Source organism: Sciurus carolinensis, chromosome 11 (genome assembly GCF_902686445.1).
Source record: "Sciurus carolinensis chromosome 11, mSciCar1.2, whole genome shotgun sequence".
In the NCBI taxonomy this organism is placed as follows: Eukaryota; Metazoa; Chordata; class Mammalia; order Rodentia; family Sciuridae; genus Sciurus; species Sciurus carolinensis.
In genome coordinates this window covers 110,161,801-110,183,807 of record NC_062223.1, presented here as the reverse complement: position 1 = coordinate 110,183,807, position 22,007 = coordinate 110,161,801, and the positions used below count along the sequence as shown (strand labels likewise).

General features: G+C 33.1%; 1 protein-coding gene across 3 annotated transcripts in view; it reads left to right on the top strand.

Moving 5' to 3' along the window:
* Rdx (radixin) overlaps nt 1-22,007 on the top strand; it is an 80,135-nt gene that overhangs the window by 12,464 nt on the left and 45,664 nt on the right. For 2 of the 3 annotated variants that reach the window (XM_047516197.1, XM_047516198.1), the window contains exons 2-7: nt 2,522-2,596; nt 10,088-10,171; nt 14,162-14,257; nt 14,761-15,035; nt 21,189-21,272; nt 21,478-21,624. In XM_047516197.1, coding sequence (XP_047372153.1) covers nt 2,585-2,596; nt 10,088-10,171; nt 14,162-14,257; nt 14,761-15,035; nt 21,189-21,272; nt 21,478-21,624 — 698 coding nt within the window. In that variant the 5' untranslated portion in view covers nt 2,522-2,584. Of the gene's footprint in view, nt 1-2,521; nt 2,597-10,087; nt 10,172-14,161; nt 14,258-14,760; nt 15,036-21,188; nt 21,273-21,477; nt 21,625-22,007 lie in introns of those variants that run through there. The other variant, XM_047516199.1, reaches the window with a different exon arrangement.

Below are 22,007 nucleotides of genomic sequence, written 5' to 3'. Positions count from 1 at the left end.
AATCTTCTTTTTGAGCATGAAAGTTCTATTCAAGAAAGGCACCTTGATTTGAAACCCCTTTAGTTCACTTGAGTTTGGAAAGCTTGCAGGGCTCATCTGGTGAGTGATTTAAACATGGAAAAAGAGGCAGAGGAATGTAGATCAGACTTGGTTAAAAAATAATAGTAATAATGAATAAGTACAAAAAAAACCTGAGTAGTTAAAATGTAGATATATTAAGAATTTTTCCTACAGTACAAATGGCAGGGTGTCCTATGTATAATTGTGACTTGAGATAAAAGTTTGGTCATATGATACACTGATTCAAAAATACCAGTGTAATCTAGAAAATTATGGTGATTCAAAAAGTAGCCCAAATGTTATACAGATACTTCTTATGTATGTGTAGAGTTAGAATGAAATTATTCTATGAAGTTTGAGATGAAGCAAACTTTCTCAATCAGTATCATAGGTCATGGTTTTAGCACTTAAGTATACTAATAAATGTTATAAATGTGCATTTAATTTAACATTCAAATGATAAAAATATTTTTACATTTCTCACTGACAAATTAGGGAGATGACTTTATATTTGGAGTTATTCTATAGTTGGACATACTTAATCGTTATAATGTGTGAACTAATAAACAATTGGAAATTACTTAGGTAAACTTGCAACCACAGGAAATAGAAAATCAGCCAGAGTAAAGCCAAAGCAACTAATGAGAATAAAATGAAGAAAATTAATAGAAATTAACAGAATTAATAAAAGGTAAACAAAACTAAAAATAGGACTTTTAGGCCAATAATCTAGGGAGACTTCTGGCAAGATTAATCAAGAAAAAGTAGGCAAAATTAACAGGAATGAAGAAAGAATCACAAATTTGGGTCTAATAGATATAAAAATCCTGAGAAAATACTGTGAATAACTTTCTAGAAATACATAATTCATCTAGCTTTGAAGGAAAGAAGATTTGACTCTGGGTTAGAGATTGTGGTGTTTGGCCATGTCTTATTTGAGATAAGCCAATTCACCAAGAAACCCTGGAGATAGAGATTTGGAAATTAGTAGCTAATAAATTATGTGTAAAAAAGATTCTTTTGGAGACTTTTAATCAAGACCTGAGATGGTAAGGTGATGAACTAAGGTAAAGGAAGGGTGAAAAGAGGATGTAGAAAAATTGGACTGAAATACATTTAGGTTATAAAAGTAGGGGAATATAGGGGAAAAGGGATAGGTTAGGAACAAGTTAAGAGATGAGGGTTGTGTGCTTCCAACTGAATTTCATTGCCCAATGACTGATAAAACACACACACACACACACACACACACACACACACACACACACACACACTCACACACTCTAGGAGGAAGTTCTCCCTAAAAAGAGGTTTATTAGTCTGTGCTTGAATAAAATTTAGGAAGATGACCTTATTCAGTGTATATATAGTTGGTTATTGTGTAACAAAGTTTCTTGGCAGAGACATTACCTAGATAAGTTTATTCTCAAATAAAACTTATCTGATAGAACGCTACTGTAGTTTTCAAATTAAAATAATTTTTTGGACAATTAATGATTAAGAATTAGATATTTTGATAGATTTGCAAGGAGGGGAAACCCAGTTTTGTTAGATGTTTCTTAGAACATTTACTGTATGATAATGTCGTAATTCTTTTTATTTTTATTTTTTTTTTAGATGTTGATGAACCTTTATTTTATTCATTTGTTTATATGTGATGCTGAGAATCGAACCCAGTGCCTCACACATACTAGGCAAGTGCTTTACCACGGAGCCACAACCCAGCCCTAATGTCATAATTCTTGATAAGATTTGTGGCCTTAGGGGGAGAAGATACAATTTACCATTGATCTTAAAGGGCGATTCTCAATTTCAGTGAATGCTACTAGCTTGTTGGTGAGCAGCACGAAAATCGTTAGTGGGCAGAGCTATGACCATTTTATAGATGTAGGTGGATAAGCTAAATTGGTACTTCATTGAGATTTTAAAACTTTCAAGAATAATTTAAAAATTTTGTAGTTAATTAGAATTTCCTTTTGTCTTTGACAGTACAAAAAAATGGTTGAGAAATATTCTTGACTCAGTTCTTTAGAATCTGAATCTACCCATCCTCACCTTTACTGTCCTTTTCTCTATTAGTCTGGTACAGAGATGAATCCAACACTGAGAGAGGCAGCATTTGGGCCCTTAGCAAACATGTTTCTTTGATGTATTGTCTGTAAAGTAAAGTTTTTATTATATTAACAAATATCAGGTTTTAATCTTCCTAGGAAATGTGAAATATTAGTAGAAGACATTGAAAATTAGAATAGATAATAACTTCTGGTGCTTTTATTTTTATCCTTTATACAAGTGGTAGTTAAAAACCTCATGTGAGGGCTGGGGAGATAGCTCAGTTGGTAGAGTGCTCGCCTCACAAGCACTAAGACCCTGAGTTCAATCCCCAGCACCGCAAAAAAAAAAAAAAAAAAAAAAAAAAAACTTATATGAAAAAGATAATGTTATTCTTTTTCTTTAACAGAAGGTGACAACAGAATTATAGACGTGAAGAATTTTTAAAGAAAGTAACAGAAAGAGAAGGAAAATGCCGAAACCAGTAAGTGAATTTTATTACTTTTGATGCTGCTTACTTAAAACGATATTATTAGCAGTAAATTTTGTTTTGTTTTTGTTTTTATTCTTTGAACAAGGCAAAATATGGGAAAGTTGTTCAAAGAAAATGCACTGTTACTTGTTTTAGATTAGTGGGGCTACAGCGTAGTATTGTGGGCAGTTAAGGTTAAAATTCATGAGTTTTGGGGTAAAACTGACTTAATTGTCTGCCATTTAATCTGGATGACTTTTGTTAATTTAATTCACCCTATCCAGATTTTAATTTCCTCTTATATATAAAATGGGGGTATACATATTTAGTTAATTTAAGGAGTATAATGAGGATTAAAAGAATCTTGTACACATTCAGTGTTCAAAAATGGTAACTACTTGTTAAGAGAAAATAATGAGAGGTTGGGAGAACCCTTTTTTTTTTTTTTTTTTTTTTGAGGACTTTTTATTTTTTGAGACAGGGTTTTGCTAAGTTGCTGAGGCTAGGTTGGAACTTGTGATCCTCCTGCCTTAACTTTCTGAGTCACTGGGATTAAAGGCATGTGCCTGGCTGCATGTTAATTTTTCCATTGTTCTCACACACTAGCTTTGATGCTAGTGATACTTCTGACATGATATAGTGCTAGTGATACTCATACTGACATATAGTCTTAGAATTGTACATCTTTGATCATTTTACTTGATTTTAGAATTATATGGTTCTTGACTAAGGCGTATTCTTCTTGTCCTAGAGTAAATGTTCTTTTCTTCATCTAATAAAAAGGGGTATATATATATTTTTTTTTCTATAGTATTTCTTTTGGACATTAGCTTTTTAGAATAAATGTTGGTTATAGTTTTAGTTTTTTTGGCATGAATATTGCTTTGAAGACTCAGCAGGTAACAAAGTGCTTTGTTGGTAGAAAAGGATAAAAGGAAATAAAAGGTATAAAGATCAGAAAGGAAGAAGTAAAATTTTCTATTTGCAGATGACATGACTGTTTATAAACTGTTCTTATGAATCTACAGAACAACTACTAGACCTAATAACTGAATTTAGCAAGTCCTCCAGAGAAAAGGTTATAGTAAAAAAAAAAAAAAAAAAAAAATCAAATCAGTGTTTTTTAAAAAATATGTAATGGCAGCAAAGTTTGAAAAATGAAGTGACTGCATAGAAAACATAAAATACTTAGGAATAAATGTACAGAGGCAAAGCAAGATCTCTGTACTGAAAACTTGCTATAAGAAATTAAAGATCTAAATATATGGAGAAATAGATAATGTTGGATAAATTTGTTTATCAACAACTATTAAGATGTCAGTTCTCCCCAGATATATTGGTAGTTTTAATTCAATTTCAGTCAGTTAAACCCCTGCAGACTTCTTTGGGTAAAATTGTCAAAATTGCTGAAGCAATTTTAAGAAGGAACGAAATTGGAAAATTTACACACCTTCATTTCAAGACTTACTCTCAAGCTACAAATTGTGAAAGGTAATTGTGAATGGTAATTGTGAAAGGATAGATAATAGGATCAAAGGAATAGAAACACACCACACACATTATATATTGTAAGATTTTTAATAACAGTATTACACAATTTAATGGGGTATTTTAATTATTTTTGACAAATGTTGATGAAATGAGTTATCTATACAGAAAAACATAAACATTAACTCATATCTCATAATTTCCTCAAAAATTTACTCTAGATAGATTGTAGACCTAAGTGTAAAAGCCTAAACTATAAAACTTCCAGAAGAAAATATATGAAAAAATTTTGTGATCTTGGATAGGGGCAAGTTTCTTAGTGCAAAGAAAGTTTGAACCATTATGGAAAAAATTGGACTTCATCAAAATTAAAACCATTTGCTCTGTGAAAAAGAGCAATAAGAAAACAGCAAGACAGAATGGGAGAAAATAATTGCAATATAAAGTTTTACAGTTCAATAACTCAGTTTTTTAAAAAATGGGTAAAAATTTTGAAAAGATGCTTTATATAAAAGAAGCTGTGTTAATTGGCCAGCGAACACAAAAAGATTCTAAATGTTTTTCGTTATCAGGGAAATATGAAATAAAGGTACAGTGAGATAACATTTTATGCACTAGAAGAGCAGTAATTACATATTGATAATATTAAGTGTAGATAAGGATGTGGAATATCCGTTACCCTAAATGTATTTCTAGTAGGAATGGGAATGCTTATAAGTACTTTGGAAAACTTTTTGCCAATGTAATTATGCGGAGAACATTTATTTGTTTCTGAGAGTAGAGTCAAATTTAAATGTTCAGGTATGTGGTTAGTGCACTGAAATATATGGGAGATTTTTTTTCTCAAACTTTTTAGGCCAAAATTTAGCCAACCCTTTTCTCCCCACTCACCCTAATTAAAAATAAAGTGTATTTTTTTTCCCCAAACACAAAGGTTGGAGAAAGTTAATTTGGTTTTTCTGTTTTACCCTGATCCTGTTGACACAACTTTATACTTAGTATATATGTAACCTTGGTGAAGCATAACTTCTGTAAACTTGATTCAGTTGCAAAGTTGATTTGATAACAGGTGCTTTGATTACCTCTGAGAATTGCTATTAAGATCAAATGAAAAGGATTTAAAGCTGTCTTATAGCACTTTTTAAAATTGAACAGTATATTTGTAGGTAGCATTTTTATCTATCACAATGCTATTATATTAGCATGTAATAAGTTTATTATCATTATACTTAAATGAGTTCATGTTTAAAAATTAAATCAGCTTTAATCTCTAATATGGTACATACTGATGTATGCAACCCATATAACAAAAGCTTTTTGAGTGCTTTATAATTTTCAAGAGTGTGAAAGGATCCTGAGCCCAAGAAGTTCTAGCCCTAACCTTTTAGGCATTTATATAGTATTTATAGTTGAAGCTGCCTCCAGCTAGCAGGAAGAGAGGATAAAGCACAGGGATGCATGCCCACTGTTTTATGCTTAGGTACAGGAATAGTCTGCATCTGTAGTGCTCACATTCTATCGTGAGAGAATAGTCACATGGGCATACCTAGTTCCAAGAGACATTATAGCCCAGTAGCTCTGTGCCATGCAGTTAGTTTGAAGGAGAAAAATCATGATATACATTCAAAAAGAGCAGTTGCTACAATTGAACAACCACTTGTGATTTAAAAAATAAAAATGGAGTCCTCTTAAGTTAGGTCTAGAAGGAATGTACAGTAAGAACTGTTCTAAATGTGTAAATGGTGGAAACATTCCTAAAATCAGGAACAAGATGGGAGATATTCATTATCACTGCTGCTATTCAGCATTGCATAGGAAAACCTGTTGTACAGAAAAAAGAAATCAAAACTTAAGGACAGGAAGGAAGAAACACTATTTGAAAATTTTAGGATTACTCATATTGGGGTTGCAAATTATGGCCCACAGACCAAATCCTGTGAACCACCTGTTCTTTACTGTGCATGAGCTGAGGATAATTTTTTACATTTTCAATGGTTGGGGAAAAAAAAAAAAAAAAGATTGTTTTGTAACACATGACAATTATATGGAATTTAGATTTCAGTATCCATAATAAAGTTTTATTGGGACACAGTATTCTCAGTTGTTTATTACCTTTGGTTGCTTTGTTGCCATAGGGGCAGAGTTGAGTGAATGTATGAGCTACAAAACCAAAATATTTGCTGTTTGGCTCTTTATAGAAAAAACTTGCTAATTCCTGTTTTATATAAACACAAAGGTTTACAGACTCATTGTAACAATTGACAAGGGAAATAATAGGACCAATATAAAATCAGTTTTATTCCTACAGAATCAAAAACAGAAAACAGTTTGAAAAGATATTTCATCACATTCACAATCCTTTTTTTGAAACCCTTAAAACTAGATGAGTGAGTTTCAGAATTTGGGATTTTTAGTAGTTCAGAAAAGTGACTATAATGTGCATATTACATTATGTCATGAAACTTTTATCAGGTTTATGTCATCTTAAAACATTAACATTTCTATAGAGAAATGTGTGAATGTTCATAGGAAATGGAATGAATTAATTTACCATGAGTAGTAGTCTCACATTACTTCATGTCAAATTTTCACCCAAAATTAACTAAAATTTCAGTCTTAAATGCTTTTAGGATGTCAAAATTATGGATTAAGGATAGTGGACCCATATTTACAATTGCTACAAAACCTTAATGTCCAAGGGAAAATATCTTAACAATGATTATTATGATTATGATTATTTTTATCAAGCAACTTTAGTCTCTTTCAAAAAAGACACTAAAAAACATTGAAGATGTCCTAAATCAATGCACATGAGAACTGTAGTTGTGGATAGAGTTAATATTGGAAAGATGTTAGTTTTTACCCCAAGAGACTGATAAATATAGTATAGTTCTAAATCATAGATGTGGGGTTTTGAAAATTTACCATTTTATTTGGATGCAGGAACTAAAATACAGAACCAAGAATAGCCAGAACAATTCTGTAGAATAATGAGGGGAGACTTACCCTACTAGATATCAACACTTCTTTGAAGATATAGTAATTAAAATAGTATATTAGCGGAATTGTTAAATAGGCTGGTGGAACAGAGATCCATGCCTGTACAGATGCTTGATTTGTGACAGAACAGTCTTTGGGGAGTAAATTAATTATGTTGAGATTTTAAAAAATCTCCATATTATTATCCACATAGGGATTAAGAATGAAATCGATTCTCTTTCATCATAAGCAAATATCAAAGACAAATAATCAAAAACCTTTAAGATGTAGAATAAGAAATATAAGACTCTCTTTGTGAATCCAGAGTAGGGAAATATTATTTTTAAATATGGCCAAAAAACTCAGGAGACAGGCAGGAGGATCACGAGTTCAAAGTTAGCCTCACTAAAAGTGAAGTGTTAAGCAACTTGGTGAGACCCTGTTTCAAAATAAAATACACAGTAGGGCTGGGGGTGTGACCTATTCTCTGTGGTCGAGTACCCCTGAGTACAATCCCTGGTACCTTCACCCGCCCCCCAAAAAGACATCTGTATTCAAAACATTAATTAACATGAATTCAACATTAAAATTAAAATGTTTATTAAAGAGGGCATCATAAAGAATACAGAATGACAAACAGGGAGATTTTTTTGTGACAAATAACTGACAAAAGATTAATATACAAAGATGCATAAGTGTGAGAAAGAAACAAAACAAAAAATGGGAAAAGAAGACAGATGGGAACAGACATTTCAAAGGTGAGACTGAGTGGTTAGTAAGCATATTGTACTTGCTTTCTATTGCTCTGACTTATTTTGTAACCTGTCTGAGAACAATTCTGCTTTTAAAGTACACTTATGACTAGTTTAGGCCCACCTACATAATCTTTTATTAGTTTTTGTAGTGTTGGTGATTGAACACAGGACCTTGTACAGTCTAGGCAAAGGCTCGACCACTGAACAACATCCCCCTCACTTTTTAATTAAATTTTGAAACACGGTCCAAGTTGCCCAGACTGGCCTTGAATTTGTGATGCTCCCACCTCAGCCTCCTGAGTAGATGGGATTACAGTCATGTGCCACCACACCTGGCCAGATAATTTCTCTTAAGGTCAACTGATTGTTAACCTTAAAAACATCTACAAAATCCTTTTTATCATGTAATGCATTATAATCATGGGTGAAACAATAGGGCACAGAGCTCTTGGGGATCATCTTAGAATACTATATGCCACATATACAAAAATGTTCTCAACTTCATCAGCAATTAGGGAAGCATATTTTAAGACCATATTTATACATCATTTCCTACTAGGTTGTCAAACATTAAAGAAATCTGTTGATACCCACCATTAGTGAAAATGCAGATCAATAAGAATTCTTAGGCACTACTATGAGAATATAAATTGTTTGACTATTCCTAATTAAAGTGTTCAAGATGTGTGCATATATTGTCTGGGAGTTCTCTTTCTGCATATATACGTGTAGAGAAATTATGCATATGAACTAGGAGTTGTGTTTAAGACTGTTCATAACAATGGAAACAATGTCCATTGACAGAAAAATGGGTACATAAATTATTTCATCACATGTAGAAGATGGTATAGATTTGAAAATGACTTGTAACTACTCACAAAAATGTCCAGCTTAGAAATATAATTGAAAAATCAAACTATAGTGTATAATTTTAAATTTTTTAAGTTGGAATAGAATCTACAAATCAAAACACTGCATCATAGTGAATCCTAGTTATTTGTACAATTAATGTGTTAAGTATAGTTGAACTTTCTTAAAGAGAATATATCCATGTAACCATTGTCCATATTAAGAAAGACTTTATTAACAAGTACTTAAAATTATAGTGTAGCTGAATACAATCAATGTTTATATATATATATATATATATATATATATTTATATATACACATGCACACGCACACACACACACACACACACCTGTGAGGGATAGAACTAGTTTTTAAAGACGAGAATGACAGTCAGGTGTGGTGGTGCATGCCTGTAATCCCAGTGACTTGGGAGGCTAAGGCAGGAGGATCCCAAATTAAAGGCCAACCTGGGCAATTTAGTGATACCCTATCTCAAAATAAATAAAAAGGGACTGAGATGTAGCTCAGTGGTAGAATACCCCTGGGTTTAATCCACAGTACCAAAACCAAAAATTCAGATTGCTATTTAACTCAGTTTTTACACAAAAAAATAGTATTTAGTATAGAGTCTTGTAAATAAAGTGCTATAGAAATTGCCTTTTATAAAGTCAAGAGTATGTTTGCAGTATGAATAAAACTAAGTATGTGATTTTTATGTTGAGAGAAATGTGGCATAGTGAGAAGAATTAAGAATTAGATCTCAGTTTAAACACCTCCTCTGCTTTTTGATCTCCATGTGTGCTTAGACAAGTAATGGGAACCTTTTGAATTTCCATAGAAGTGAACATAGTATCTCCTAGTATTGTTGCAAGGTCTAAATGAGAATATAGAAGGTTCATGGCCTATCGTCCCAGTATATGTTAAGTATGGAGGAGACTTTTTTAATTTTTTTGTAGCCTTTTGATGACCCCTTTTCCTTAACACCTGCTCTCTCCAAACCACTTAATCTAGGGAAAGCACATTAGTTTAAAGCAAAGGTGTTGTGTGACTTTTTATTTTATTTGTTCTTTTTAGTTATACGTGAAAGTAGAGTTAATTTTGACATTTATACAAACATGAAGTATATCTCATTCTAATTAAGATCCCATTCTTGTGAATGAACATGATGTGGAGATTCACTGTGGTATATTCATATATTCATAGGAAAGTTATGTCAGATTCAAGGAGGTGTTTTTAAATGAGGACTTCAGAAGTTCATTTTTTTTTTTAATTCCCAAATAGATTTAAGATGTCCTGTGCTTCAAATCAAATGATGTCATTTTAATAAAGGAAATATTATAAATCAGATAAAAGATTTTTCTCATGCCTATTTAATAAGTAACTAAGTATATTATCTTTCCTAATGATTATCTCTTCTGTTTTTATTACAGATCAATGTACGAGTAACTACAATGGATGCTGAACTGGAATTTGCCATTCAGCCCAATACAACTGGCAAACAGCTTTTTGACCAGGTATGATTTAATCACATGAAACATACAACTTCGATACCACATGTATGCCAGTGCATACTTTTTTTGAATTTGTGGTGCTGGGAATTGAACCCAGGGCTTCATCTATGTGAGGAAAGCACTCTACCACTGAGCCACGTCCCCATCCCACTAGTGCATACTTCTATTTTTTCCTGTACCATTATTGATAATCCAGCAGTGTAGCACTAGGAATTTTTCTCAGTACCTGTTCATATAACTTGAACAGTTATAGAGATATTCTTTATATTTATTCTTTCTCATTCCTACATTTGTATGATAGCACTTTTTTAATAATTTAAATTTTAAAACATACATAAAACCTAAAAATTGAACATAATGTGATGTCTCATTACATTGAGTTTTATGTATATATACATTGTGAGATATTACCTTGTATAATGTTTAAGTCGGTTACACTCTCTGTCTCCTTGAACATTTATCGTTCCTTTATGGTGAAAGCCTTCAAAATCCTTACTTCTAGCTTCAGGTAAGGCCAGGAGTAGAATGGGTCCTCTGAAGATGCATAGCTACATGGGTCATCATGAAGCAAAATCCCACTTTTAATTGTGATATTAGATTGAGGCTAACGTCTGTGTATTAGGGGTGCTTATTTTGAGTGCATGCAGTCCCTTGGTTTGTTCCTGGAGGCTGACTATTCCTCCACTAGCCTCCTTATCTAGCTTCTATTTGTGGGAGTAAAATATTTGTGTGCCCAAGGAGATCCAAGATCTCTTACGATGCAAAAACCATTGAAATGTTTGTTTCTAATTTTTCTTTTTCTAATTCTTTAAAAAATATATTCTTTATTAATAGAATAGTATACTTTATTTAAAATGTACAATTTGTAGTTATGTACCGCATTTTGAAATTTTTAGGTGTGTGATCAAAAGTTTCTGATTGCACCTCCAGAAGTAGGGAAAGAGCTGCTTGCGAGATTGGGCGTACTAGGGAATTTTACAACTAACCCTTCTGGATCCTCTTGGTATTAGTTGTGATAAAATTAGTTAAAGCACTGTGCCTTGTGCCCACTGTGGCATATCCCCTTTTTGCTTAGCCAGCATTGTGAATTTCTCAAAGCCTGAAGGTAAAAGCTGAGGACATCTACGTGGGTTCGCTTTTCTCTGCTGCTTTTGCCCCATACCTTTCCTATTCCTGCTACCCTGAGCTTGAACGTTTTTCTGTGGCTCTGCTGGGATAGCTTCTCTTTTGCCAAAGTTATTTGGGGCCTCCTTTTGTCTGCATTAAATTTTTCATTGTTTGGCATTGATTAGCTTTTGCAACATTAGTATGAATCTTTATATTCCATATTCTCCAAAATGTGTTTGTTTGCTAACCTTTAATATATCTTAGTACAACTGAATTTTTTTTTTATTTTAAACATTCTTTTTTATTTCTTTGATATATAATTTTATTTCTGGTTATAGAAACAAATGTTAAGAGAAAACTCCATCCACATAAAACAATTTAATAGATAAAAGAACAGATAAATTAAAAACAAAACGAAGAAATTTTAAATTTTGTTATAGCTTTAAAACATTTAGTATCTGACACAATTAGAAATCACATTCAAATTTCAAACTTAAAAAAAAGGTATTACTCCATTTAAAAAAAAATTACTGTAGCCTATGAAATGAAAATCCATGCTGGGCTACTTTTGATGAGGGTCTGTGGTTTTTCTGATTCCAACACTTGCTTTTGCCCATGGAACTGGTGTGTGAATGCTACTCAGGGTGAGAACTTCTCCCACTGGCATGGGACATATCCCAGGGCCCAGAACAAGAATCTCACTTTACTGGCTACTACTGCTTTTTAAAGCACTGATTATTAAACATACTATGAAAATACTTTAGAGAGCCACTGTAAAAAAAACAAAAACAAAAACCACAAAATAAAAATCACACTCCCACACATACACATTCCCTGAACAACACTGCTTCTCCCCCCTCCCAAATTATTTTTAAGGTGAATTACAGTTCAGGTAAGGAAAAACAATTTCAGTATTGGCTTTAACCTCTCCCTAGCATGTACTGAGTGCCAGCTTTCAGGAATGCAGCAAAGTCTAAGGAAAGACCTGGTACTCCTCTGGTCTTTCTTTTTTCCCCTGACACATTTTTTTGAAGCAGGAATCAAGCTATATAAATTAAGGTATATGAGTAATCCAAAATGTCTCCCTCAAAAGAAAGAAAGGGAAAAAAAGGCAAACAAAAGATTTGATTTTAAACCCCCATTTTTATTGTTTTAAAACAAACAAAAAACCTGGATCAGAGGGCCCTGGCAGTTTGAACTCACACAGGTCAGAGAAGTTACAGGAAAAAAAAAATCTGCTTCAAAGTCACAGGGCTCATTTGGACTTAGCCAGCATATCCGGAAGTTTGGGGACAGTGAAGCCTGCAAGTGCTTTTACTGCAGGTAGAAAACCCTACTGTGAGCACGTGCTTAGCACTGGGACCATCTTGATTCAGGGAGCTGCATGTCTTCTGGGGCAGCCTCTTGCATGGTGCTTACTGTGTCATGAGTATATGATGAATCAAATGAGCAAACCATTCCAGGAGCAAGACTCCCAGGTAAAGATTTATAAAAAGTAGGACTCTTCTAATTCTCCTCCAACTCTCTTATGGGAAGTGGTCAAGGCATGAAGTGAGAGTCACTTAGAGCTCTCTCCAGTGTCCTCAGCAACCTCCAAAACCAGGAGGATGCAGCCTGAAGATTCCACTGGTCAGTGATTGACTGCTTTTGCTTGACTGCTTAACCTAAGTACAGAAATAGACCTGCTGCTTCTCACCACCCCAGGGCTTTCTTCTCACTACTTTTTCTCTGTTGCTACAACAACAAGCAGGTGCAGAGAAAAATAAAATCCTGTGAGTGGTGTTTCTCCCTCCAGAGGAAATACTCTTTATATGTAACATTTTAATGAAGGTTTTCAAGTGAGAGTAAACTGAAGGATCAATTTGCTATATTGAAACCAAAAACCTGGAATATTTTAAGATTATTTTTAAAGATAAACAAAGAATGTTTATCATTTAAGAGCTGATGTTAAATCTTGTTTTTAAAATGTTAACTTGTCCTCCTTTCCCTCATTTTATTGTAAATATTTTTTAATATGCTTTTGTTAAGTGTGGGTATAATTCTGGGTGTATATAGTAGCTGCACCACATTATTTACTGCAGTACTTTGAGTACCTGCCACAGGATTATCATTCCATGAGAGGGACCTGGATATTAAAATTAGTAATATAAAATAGTAATCTCTGTCCTTAAGTAGTAATGAAGAAGAGTAAATAGACACAGTACTAAAAACACATTTAATAATGGTAGGATAGAATTAGTGTTCTGATAGCAGAATAAAGTGCTAGGAAACAAGTGATTAATTTATCTAGAAATTGGGAGAGCTTTATGCACAGAGGCATGTTAATTGGGCCTTGAATAATACATTGTTCAACAAGTGACAAAAGTATAGAAGAAACATTCTAGCGGAGGGTTAAAAAGCATGAGTAAAGGTCTAGAAGCATGAAAGTTAAGGCATGCTCCAAGAATGGTTTAATGCTCAGTGAAGGTAGAACATAGAAGATATCAAACTCTTTTAAGCACCAAAATGAAACTATTTGCCCTAAATACCAATAGAGTATTTCTAAGGATAATTAGAATAGGAATGTAGGATTATGGCAATTATATATTTGTTCTCTGGACTTGTTATTTGTTGAGGTTGTGATGGGAGATGGGGTAAAGATGATACAAACAAGTGAATTAAGTATGAAGATTGAAGTGATAGTATAAAATTGAATATATAGACAACCCAAATTTAAATTTTCAGACATGCTTTGTGAATATGTTCAATTTTTTCTTTAGGAAATGCCTTTTCTATGGCAGATGAATATGCCTATATCTATGTCATTTTGTTCTTTTGAAGTGTAGTTTCTAGTATCATCTAGTTGCAATGTGAATATTGAATTTTTTTTTTATTTTTATTTTTTAGGTGGTGAAAACAGTTGGTTTGCGGGAGGTCTGGTTTTTTGGGCTGCAGTATGTAGACAGCAAAGGTTATTCTACGTGGCTTAAACTAAATAAAAAGGTAAAATGTATTAATTGGAAATTATTGTGAATTTGCTGATAAATTTAAGGGTCTGATTCTGAACCTTCTTTTATAGTTATTTCTGTTCATTATTGCAGGATGTTATGTCTTTTAATTCAGTTAAGCACCATCAACTTTTCATTTGAGTAAAAAAGATATGCCCACTTTTCCTAGTTGAAAACTAGTACCCGAGAATTATTATTGTAAGGCAGGTGTTACATATTATATAACTAAGGGTAAGGTGTCTTAAGAATATGAAGAGAAGTTTTCAATTTAGTTATTAAATCTGATCTGTGAGTTGCAGACAGCTTCAATAACTGAGCATAGCATTGCTTTTCTCACATTTATTTGTTTACACATATAAAATCTTACATAGTATTACTTGTAGGTTTAGAAACTTTTGTTTTACGTCCTCTTTTTTTCCAAAAGCAATTTGATGTGACTAGATTCAGTTGTGGTAAATTTAAGATTTTCATTAATTATACTTGAAATTACTGTTCTAGGTGACGCAGCAAGATGTTAAAAAAGAGAATCCTTTACAGTTCAAGTTTAGAGCTAAATTCTTTCCTGAAGATGTTTCTGAGGAATTAATTCAAGAAATAACCCAGAGACTTTTCTTCTTGCAAGTTAAAGAAGCCATCTTAAATGATGAGATATATTGCCCACCAGAAACTGCAGTTCTTTTGGCCTCCTATGCTGTCCAAGCCAAGTATGGAGATTATAATAAAGAGGTTCATAAACCAGGCTACCTGGCTAATGATAGACTCCTACCCCAGCGGTAAGTGAAACATATCTTTATGTTATATTCTTTGAAGATTATATTCCACAAATTTAAATTTTAAAAATTGAGATTTTTAAGTTGCCAGCTGGATCAGAGAGTATACTTTAAAAGTTGTGACTCGGCTATTTTGTAGATTTGTGTGCTCTGTAATTGCCTAAAGTTGATCTATCTCTTCTGCCATTATTTCTGTAGGATGGGCAGTAAAAGTAATATGAGATTTAAGCTTGAGGGAAGGGTGTAAACTATTACTGATTAGTAAAAGTTCTTAACACAAGCACATAGGTGCTTAAATGCTTTTGAGAATAATAAATGGCACACTGTTTCTTCCAACTTTTAAAAAGGCCTTTTTTAGATATGTGACAGTAGATGTGTAACCTAAAATATCTTGAGTCTCAGTATCTAAATTGGTAAAATGAAGATAAATAATACTGTTCTGCTTAACTTCCAGTTTACAAATACAGTCCATGAATTGTACAGCTTTAACTGTAAAGTGTTATACTTTACTGTTACTTGGTAATATTATTTATGAAATCTAGAAAATACAGTATCAAACATTATATTTAAATATCTCAGTTCTCCTTCCAAACTTATTCTATGAAGCTAGTGTCACCCTGAATGCAAAACCAGACAAGGACACATCCAGGAAAGAAAACTTCAGGCCAATATGCCTGATGAACATATATGCAAAAATTCTTAATTAAATACTGGTAAATTGCATACAGAAACACATTAAAAAGACAGTGCACCATGATCAAATGGTTTTCATTCCAGGGGTGAAGTTTGGTTCAGCATACAGAAATCGATAAATGTGATTTGCCACATCAATAGACATAAAGAGAAGAATCACATTATCTGAATAGATGCAGAAAAAGCATTTAACAAAATACAGCATTCATTCATGTTTACAACACTAGAAAAACTAATTACTAGAGAAATGCAAATTAAAACAACTCTAAGATTTCATCTTACTCCAATTAGAATGGCTATTATCAAGAACACAAACAATAATAGATGTTGGTGTAGATGTGGGGGAAAAGGGACACTTTTACTTTGCTGGTGGAGTTGCAAATTGGTGCAGCCACTCTGGAAAGCAGTGTGGAGAATCCTCAGAAAACTTGGAATGGACCCACCTTTTGACCCAGTTATTCCACTACTCAGTTTATATCCAGAGGACCTAAAATCAGCAAACTACAATAACACAGCCACATCAATGTTTATTGCAGGTCAGTTCACAACAGCTAGATTGTGGGACCAACCTAGATGAATGGATAAAGAAACTCTGATATATATACATGGAATACTATTCAGCCATAAAAAATAATATTATGGCATTTGCAGATAAATGGATGGAATTGGAGAATATCATGCTAAGAGAAATAAGCCAAGCCCAAAAAACCAAAGGCCAAATGTTTTCCCTGATAAGTGGAGAATGATATATAATGGGGGTCAGGGAGTGGGAATTGAGAAAAGAATGGAGGAACTTTAGAATATGTAGAAGGAGATGAGAGGGAGGGGGGTTTGAAAAATGGTGGAATGAGACAGACATCATTACCCTGTGCACATGTATGATTACACAAATGGTATGAATCTACATTGTGTACAACCACAGAAACAAAATGATGTACCCCATTTTAGTACAATGAATCAAAATGCAGTCTGTAAAAAATTAAAAGCTAAATAAAAAATATAATTAAAAAAATCACTAGAAAAACTAGTAGGAACATACCTCAACATTGTAAACACTATATATGCTAAATCCAAGGTCAGCATCTCTAAATGGAGAATTGAAAGCATTCCTTCTAAAACCTGGAACAAGACAGAGATGCCCTCTTTTCACCACTTCTGTTCAACATAGTCTTACATTGTTAGTGGAACTACAAACTGGTGTAACCACTCTGGAAAGCACTATGGGGATTCCTTGGAAAACTTGGAATGGAACAACCTCTTGACCCAGTTATCCCACTTCTTGGTGTATACCCAAAGGACTTAAAATCGGCATAGTACAGTGATGTAGCCACATCAGTGTTTATAGCAACTCAATTCACAGTTGCTAGATTGTGGAACCAACCTAGATACCCTTCAATAGATGAATGGATAAAGAAACTGTGGTATATATACACAAGGAAATATTACTCAGCCATAAAGAAGAATAAAATTATGGCATTTGCAGGTAAATGGATGGAGTTGGAGAATATCATGCTAGGTGAAATAAGCCAATCCCAAAAAACCAAAGGTATCACGCATATCCTCCATACTATAAAGTAGATCAAGATCTTTCTTTTAGAGCTCTGAAAGATATTTTTACTTTTTGTAAATGCAAAACAGTATATTATTATTGACTTCAGATTTCAGTTTTGTATCATTTCCTCAGAGTACTGAAACTCTTTAGTTTCATTTTCATAGCTACTGCATATAAAGACAAAGCTACCTTGCCCACATTTGTTAATTTCCTTTGATTATAGGCATTGGTGTTTATTTTTGGCTAATGTATAATCTATTGATATATACTTTATAAGGTACTGCCAACTACAGTAGCTTAAAAATTTGATATTGTGTTCTGCCTTTTAATATTATTGAAATAATCTTAGAAAAAAGATAGAATAATGCTATTGTTCATCAGGAGAATCAGGAATATGGGATATTTTTAAGTCTGTTTATGTATATGAAATATTTGGAAGTCTTTGTTTCTTTTTGTTATATTGGAATACTGGAGATTCTGTAATTTGTAAAGAAGAGAGTGTTAATTTGGCTCCCAGGTCTGAAGGCTCCCAAGACCATGCTGTCACATCTGGTTGGCCTCTGTTATAGACCTCATGGCAGGAAAGTGGAAGGGAAGTGGGCTTTGCAGAAAAAGGCCAGGGCTGGAGATGTAGCTCAGTGGCAGAGTACTTGCCTTGCATGTACCAGTCCCCAGTACAGCAAGCAATCAAGAAGAGAGGAGCAGCCGAAGGGGGCTTTATAACAGCTCGGTCTTTGAGAACTAATACAAGTCTCCAGAGCAAGATATTAGTGCCACCACTTATTAAAATGGTTGAAAACTCAGTATGAGTTTTGGTGAGGATAAGCTGTAGCAGTGTTCTTCTGGTTTTAATATTGTTCCAATCCCAAATCCTCTCAGGTTTGTTTTTTTTTTTTTTTTCTTTTCTTTTTTTCTTTCTTTGAGGTGGGTTCTTGCTATATTGTCCAGGCTGGTCTCAACTAACTCCTGGGCTCAAGTGGTTCACCTGCCTCAGCCTCCTGAGTCCTGGAACTACAGGTGTACACTCCTGAACTTGGTGGTCTCAGATTCTTTTAGGCAGTAAATTGAGTAGTGACTAATACAGAATTGCATTTCAGATAAGGATTAGTTTTTATTTTTGAGATATAAATTTATATATTAAAAACAGATTTGGGGGCTGTGGCTCAGTGGTAGAGCACTTGTCTAGCACATGTGAGGCATTGGGTTTGATCCTCAGCACCACATAAAACAATAAAATAAATAAAAGAAGGTATTGTGTTTATCTTCAACTAAAAATATTGGAAAAAAACAGATTAGGTTTGAAGTCAGTACATATGGTGAATTTTATAATAAAAATTACCCTTAGAATTTCTCAAATAGTTATAAAACAATAAACATTTTATTTGAACAAGTACAACACAGATAATTGATTTTTCATTGTTAAATCATTTTCCTGTTTGGTTGAATAACGGATGAAAGAATTCTGTTACATATAATATAGCCTTTTGATTGAAAAAAATCTTTAAATACTAAAATTGCACTCAATTTATTTTAAATGCATGTGTGCTCTAACTCATTCTATTTAAAAAAGAAGAAAGATAACAACTTTGGATAGGATTGTTTATCATTGTTAGTGCAAATGTTCTTCAAGATTTTTCAGGTTGTTATTCCAGAATTGATAGTTTATGGGAGGACTAATTCAACTATCTAAGCTTACAAGAAACTTGGTCATAAATTTCTAGATTATTTTTGTTTTGTTTTGTTTTGAATTAAAAAAAAAACCTTCACAGTGATTTGCATAATCCATGTGTGATATATAGCACATTTGTTTTATCTAAGTATGTGCATAGAAAATGAGAAATCACAGGGTTATTTGGTGACAATAAGCAATAATTTGATTATGGTGGATTAATTCTTACATTGAAAAAATCCAGATAAGTAGTCTAGTCTCCCATAGTCGTTTAAATTCTGGTGATTTGGATAATCAACTACCAGACAGTATCTCTTCCCTTTGCAATTTTTACATGCTAGGTGTATTGGATAGCTACTAGGTAGTTGGGTAATGACTTTTATCAAAATAAGGGGAAGAAAAAATAAATTTGGGAGGAGGGTAGATTCACTTTGATCTTAATTGGGTTTGAAATGTGTGTAGTATAACCCAAAGAGAAATATAGTATTTATTTGTGTATGTGGGTCTTGAACTTTTAGAGCAGTGTGAACTATAGATAGTTTTGGAAATAATCAGCAAATAAGTTGTAATTACCCCATGGGAATGAAACAGGCTTTGAAAGTATATGTACTATGAGAGAAAGACATAGTACATAGATTATTGGACCTGAACAGAGGAAGAAGCCCCTAGAGGATAGTAAAAAATAAATAAATAAATAAGGACCAGCGATTCGAGAATATTAAAGGAATGTTATACCATAGAAAGTATAGTAAAAGAATGGGTTAAGGAGAGAAAGGTCAGCACTGTCTGATAGTCCAAAGAGGCCAAATATGAAGATAAACTGCTACAAGTAGAAATTGGTAGGGACTTTAGTTAAGAACAGTTTCAGTATAGAGTTCTGGGTTGAAGCAGGTGGCAGTAGGTTGTGGGCAATGCCTGTCAGGTGTGGAATTAAAGCTAATAAATGTGGACAGTATTTAAAAAGTTTACCTCTGGGGGGAAAAATAGTCTCTAGGGGTAGGAAGGCATGGGTTTCTAGACTTGTTCCTTCAAAGGGGGAAAAATGGGTATTTCATTTATATGTTCTACAAATTTTTTGTACCTATTCAGTGCTCTTACTGAGCATATAATGGTGAACAATTAGTTGCAGTAGGTTAAGCCTCTGAGGCTGTCTGCATGCTTCTTGGTAAGCCCAGAGTCCAGACAGCAAGAGAGTATATAGACAAGGAAAATGTGGAAACATAAGTGCTGTGATGACGGACAAAACTATTCTCCCCAAAAGCAAGAGCTTGAAAGACGGTGCATGGAGAAAGGAACAGTTTGTAATAAGAATATAATGGTTAGACTTCATTAAGAAATTCACTTAGGTTGTACCTAACTTGTCCAGTAAAGGTTCCATCCCTAATATGAAGATTACCAAGAAATCCCTGGGTGTCATGCGAAATTTTTACATTATTAATACTACAGCTTTTGTAAAGTAGGATCTAAGGATTCATCCATAAAAGTGAATAATTATATGACCCAAAGAAAATTAAAAAATCATTATCTGTAGTGTGCATAGCAGGTAAATTACTAGCATGTTGACTTTGATGATTTGGTGTTAAAATATTAATAGAAAGTAAGAATGTATTTGTTTACATTTGTAACCTTCCTGTGTGAATTACTCAAAAGATACTAATGAAAAGTTACTTGCAGTGTATTGTGTGGAAGTAAAACTTTTCAATGTATGCTTCTTAAATGAGAGTATTACCTACAAAAAAGGACAAAATGAAGCTTACTAGTAAAAAGTAAATACACAGAATTAAAGAATAATTGGGGCCTAAGAATTCTGATTTTTCTGTCCCTTTTCTAGTAATTATTTATCTGGAATATTTAAATTACCATAAGCACATTTATAGTAGCTATTTTAAAGACTGCATTTGAAATCATTTAAACTATCTAGAAACTTTCAGATTATGAGATTCAGTTGTAATTGTTAATTTAAAAAAATCCTGTGTATCTTCCCAGTCTAATGGTAACATTTGAATAACTGTAGTACAGTGTAGCAACCAAGATACTGACATTGACACAGTTTACCCACCATAGTTATATTTCATCAGTTTTATGTGCTCTTGTTTGTGTATATATTTAGTTATGTGCAGTTTTATCACGTATATTGATTTGTATGACAACTACCAGTCAAATTGCTAAAAGGATTTTAGATTTTCAAAAGAATGTTGATTTTGAATCACAAAGGTATTAAAATGAGATTTTTTTTTTATAGTGTTTTGGAACAACACAAACTGACAAAAGAACAGTGGGAAGAAAGAATACAGAACTGGCATGAAGAACATAGAGGGATGCTAAGGTATTTGACTATTCTTTATGTTTTTCATCAAGTTAAAGTGTTTTTTTTAATTCAGAAATTTTTAATATTATTACATATTATGCCCCCCATATCATTTGAGTTATATGACTAAAGCATTAATTTCAATCCAGTGTATTTTTGTAGTTTTAATTTGATATTTAGATACTTCCACTTAAATATATTACATTTAGCTTTATTTCAACAGGGAAGATTCAATGATGGAATACTTGAAGATTGCACAAGATCTAGAAATGTATGGCGTCAACTATTTTGAAATAAAAAATAAAAAGGGTACTGAATTGTGGCTAGGCGTTGATGCTTTGGGTCTGAATATTTATGAGCATGATGACAAGTAAGTAAATTAGTTGTATAGTGAACTAGTTGTTATTCAGTGGTCTAAATGGCTTTCAGATTATGTTCTGTTTGTCTTCATTACCCTTACTTCCTTTTTTTTTTTTTTTTTTTTCTTTTTGGTAAAGGGATCGAACCCAGTGATGCTTAAGAACTGAGCCACATCCCCAGCCCTTTTTCATTTTGTGATAGGGTCTTGCTAAGTTGCTGAGATTGGTTCTGAACTTGTGGTCCTCCTTCCCAAGCTGCCAGGATTACTGGCATTTGTGTTTCCATTTTCTTAGCAGTTTGAACTTTTAGTGTTCTACTTCTCATTGGTTTTCAAGTGGGGTGACTTTTATTTGAATTGCAATTTATCTCTTATGAGTTATGTCTTACAAGACA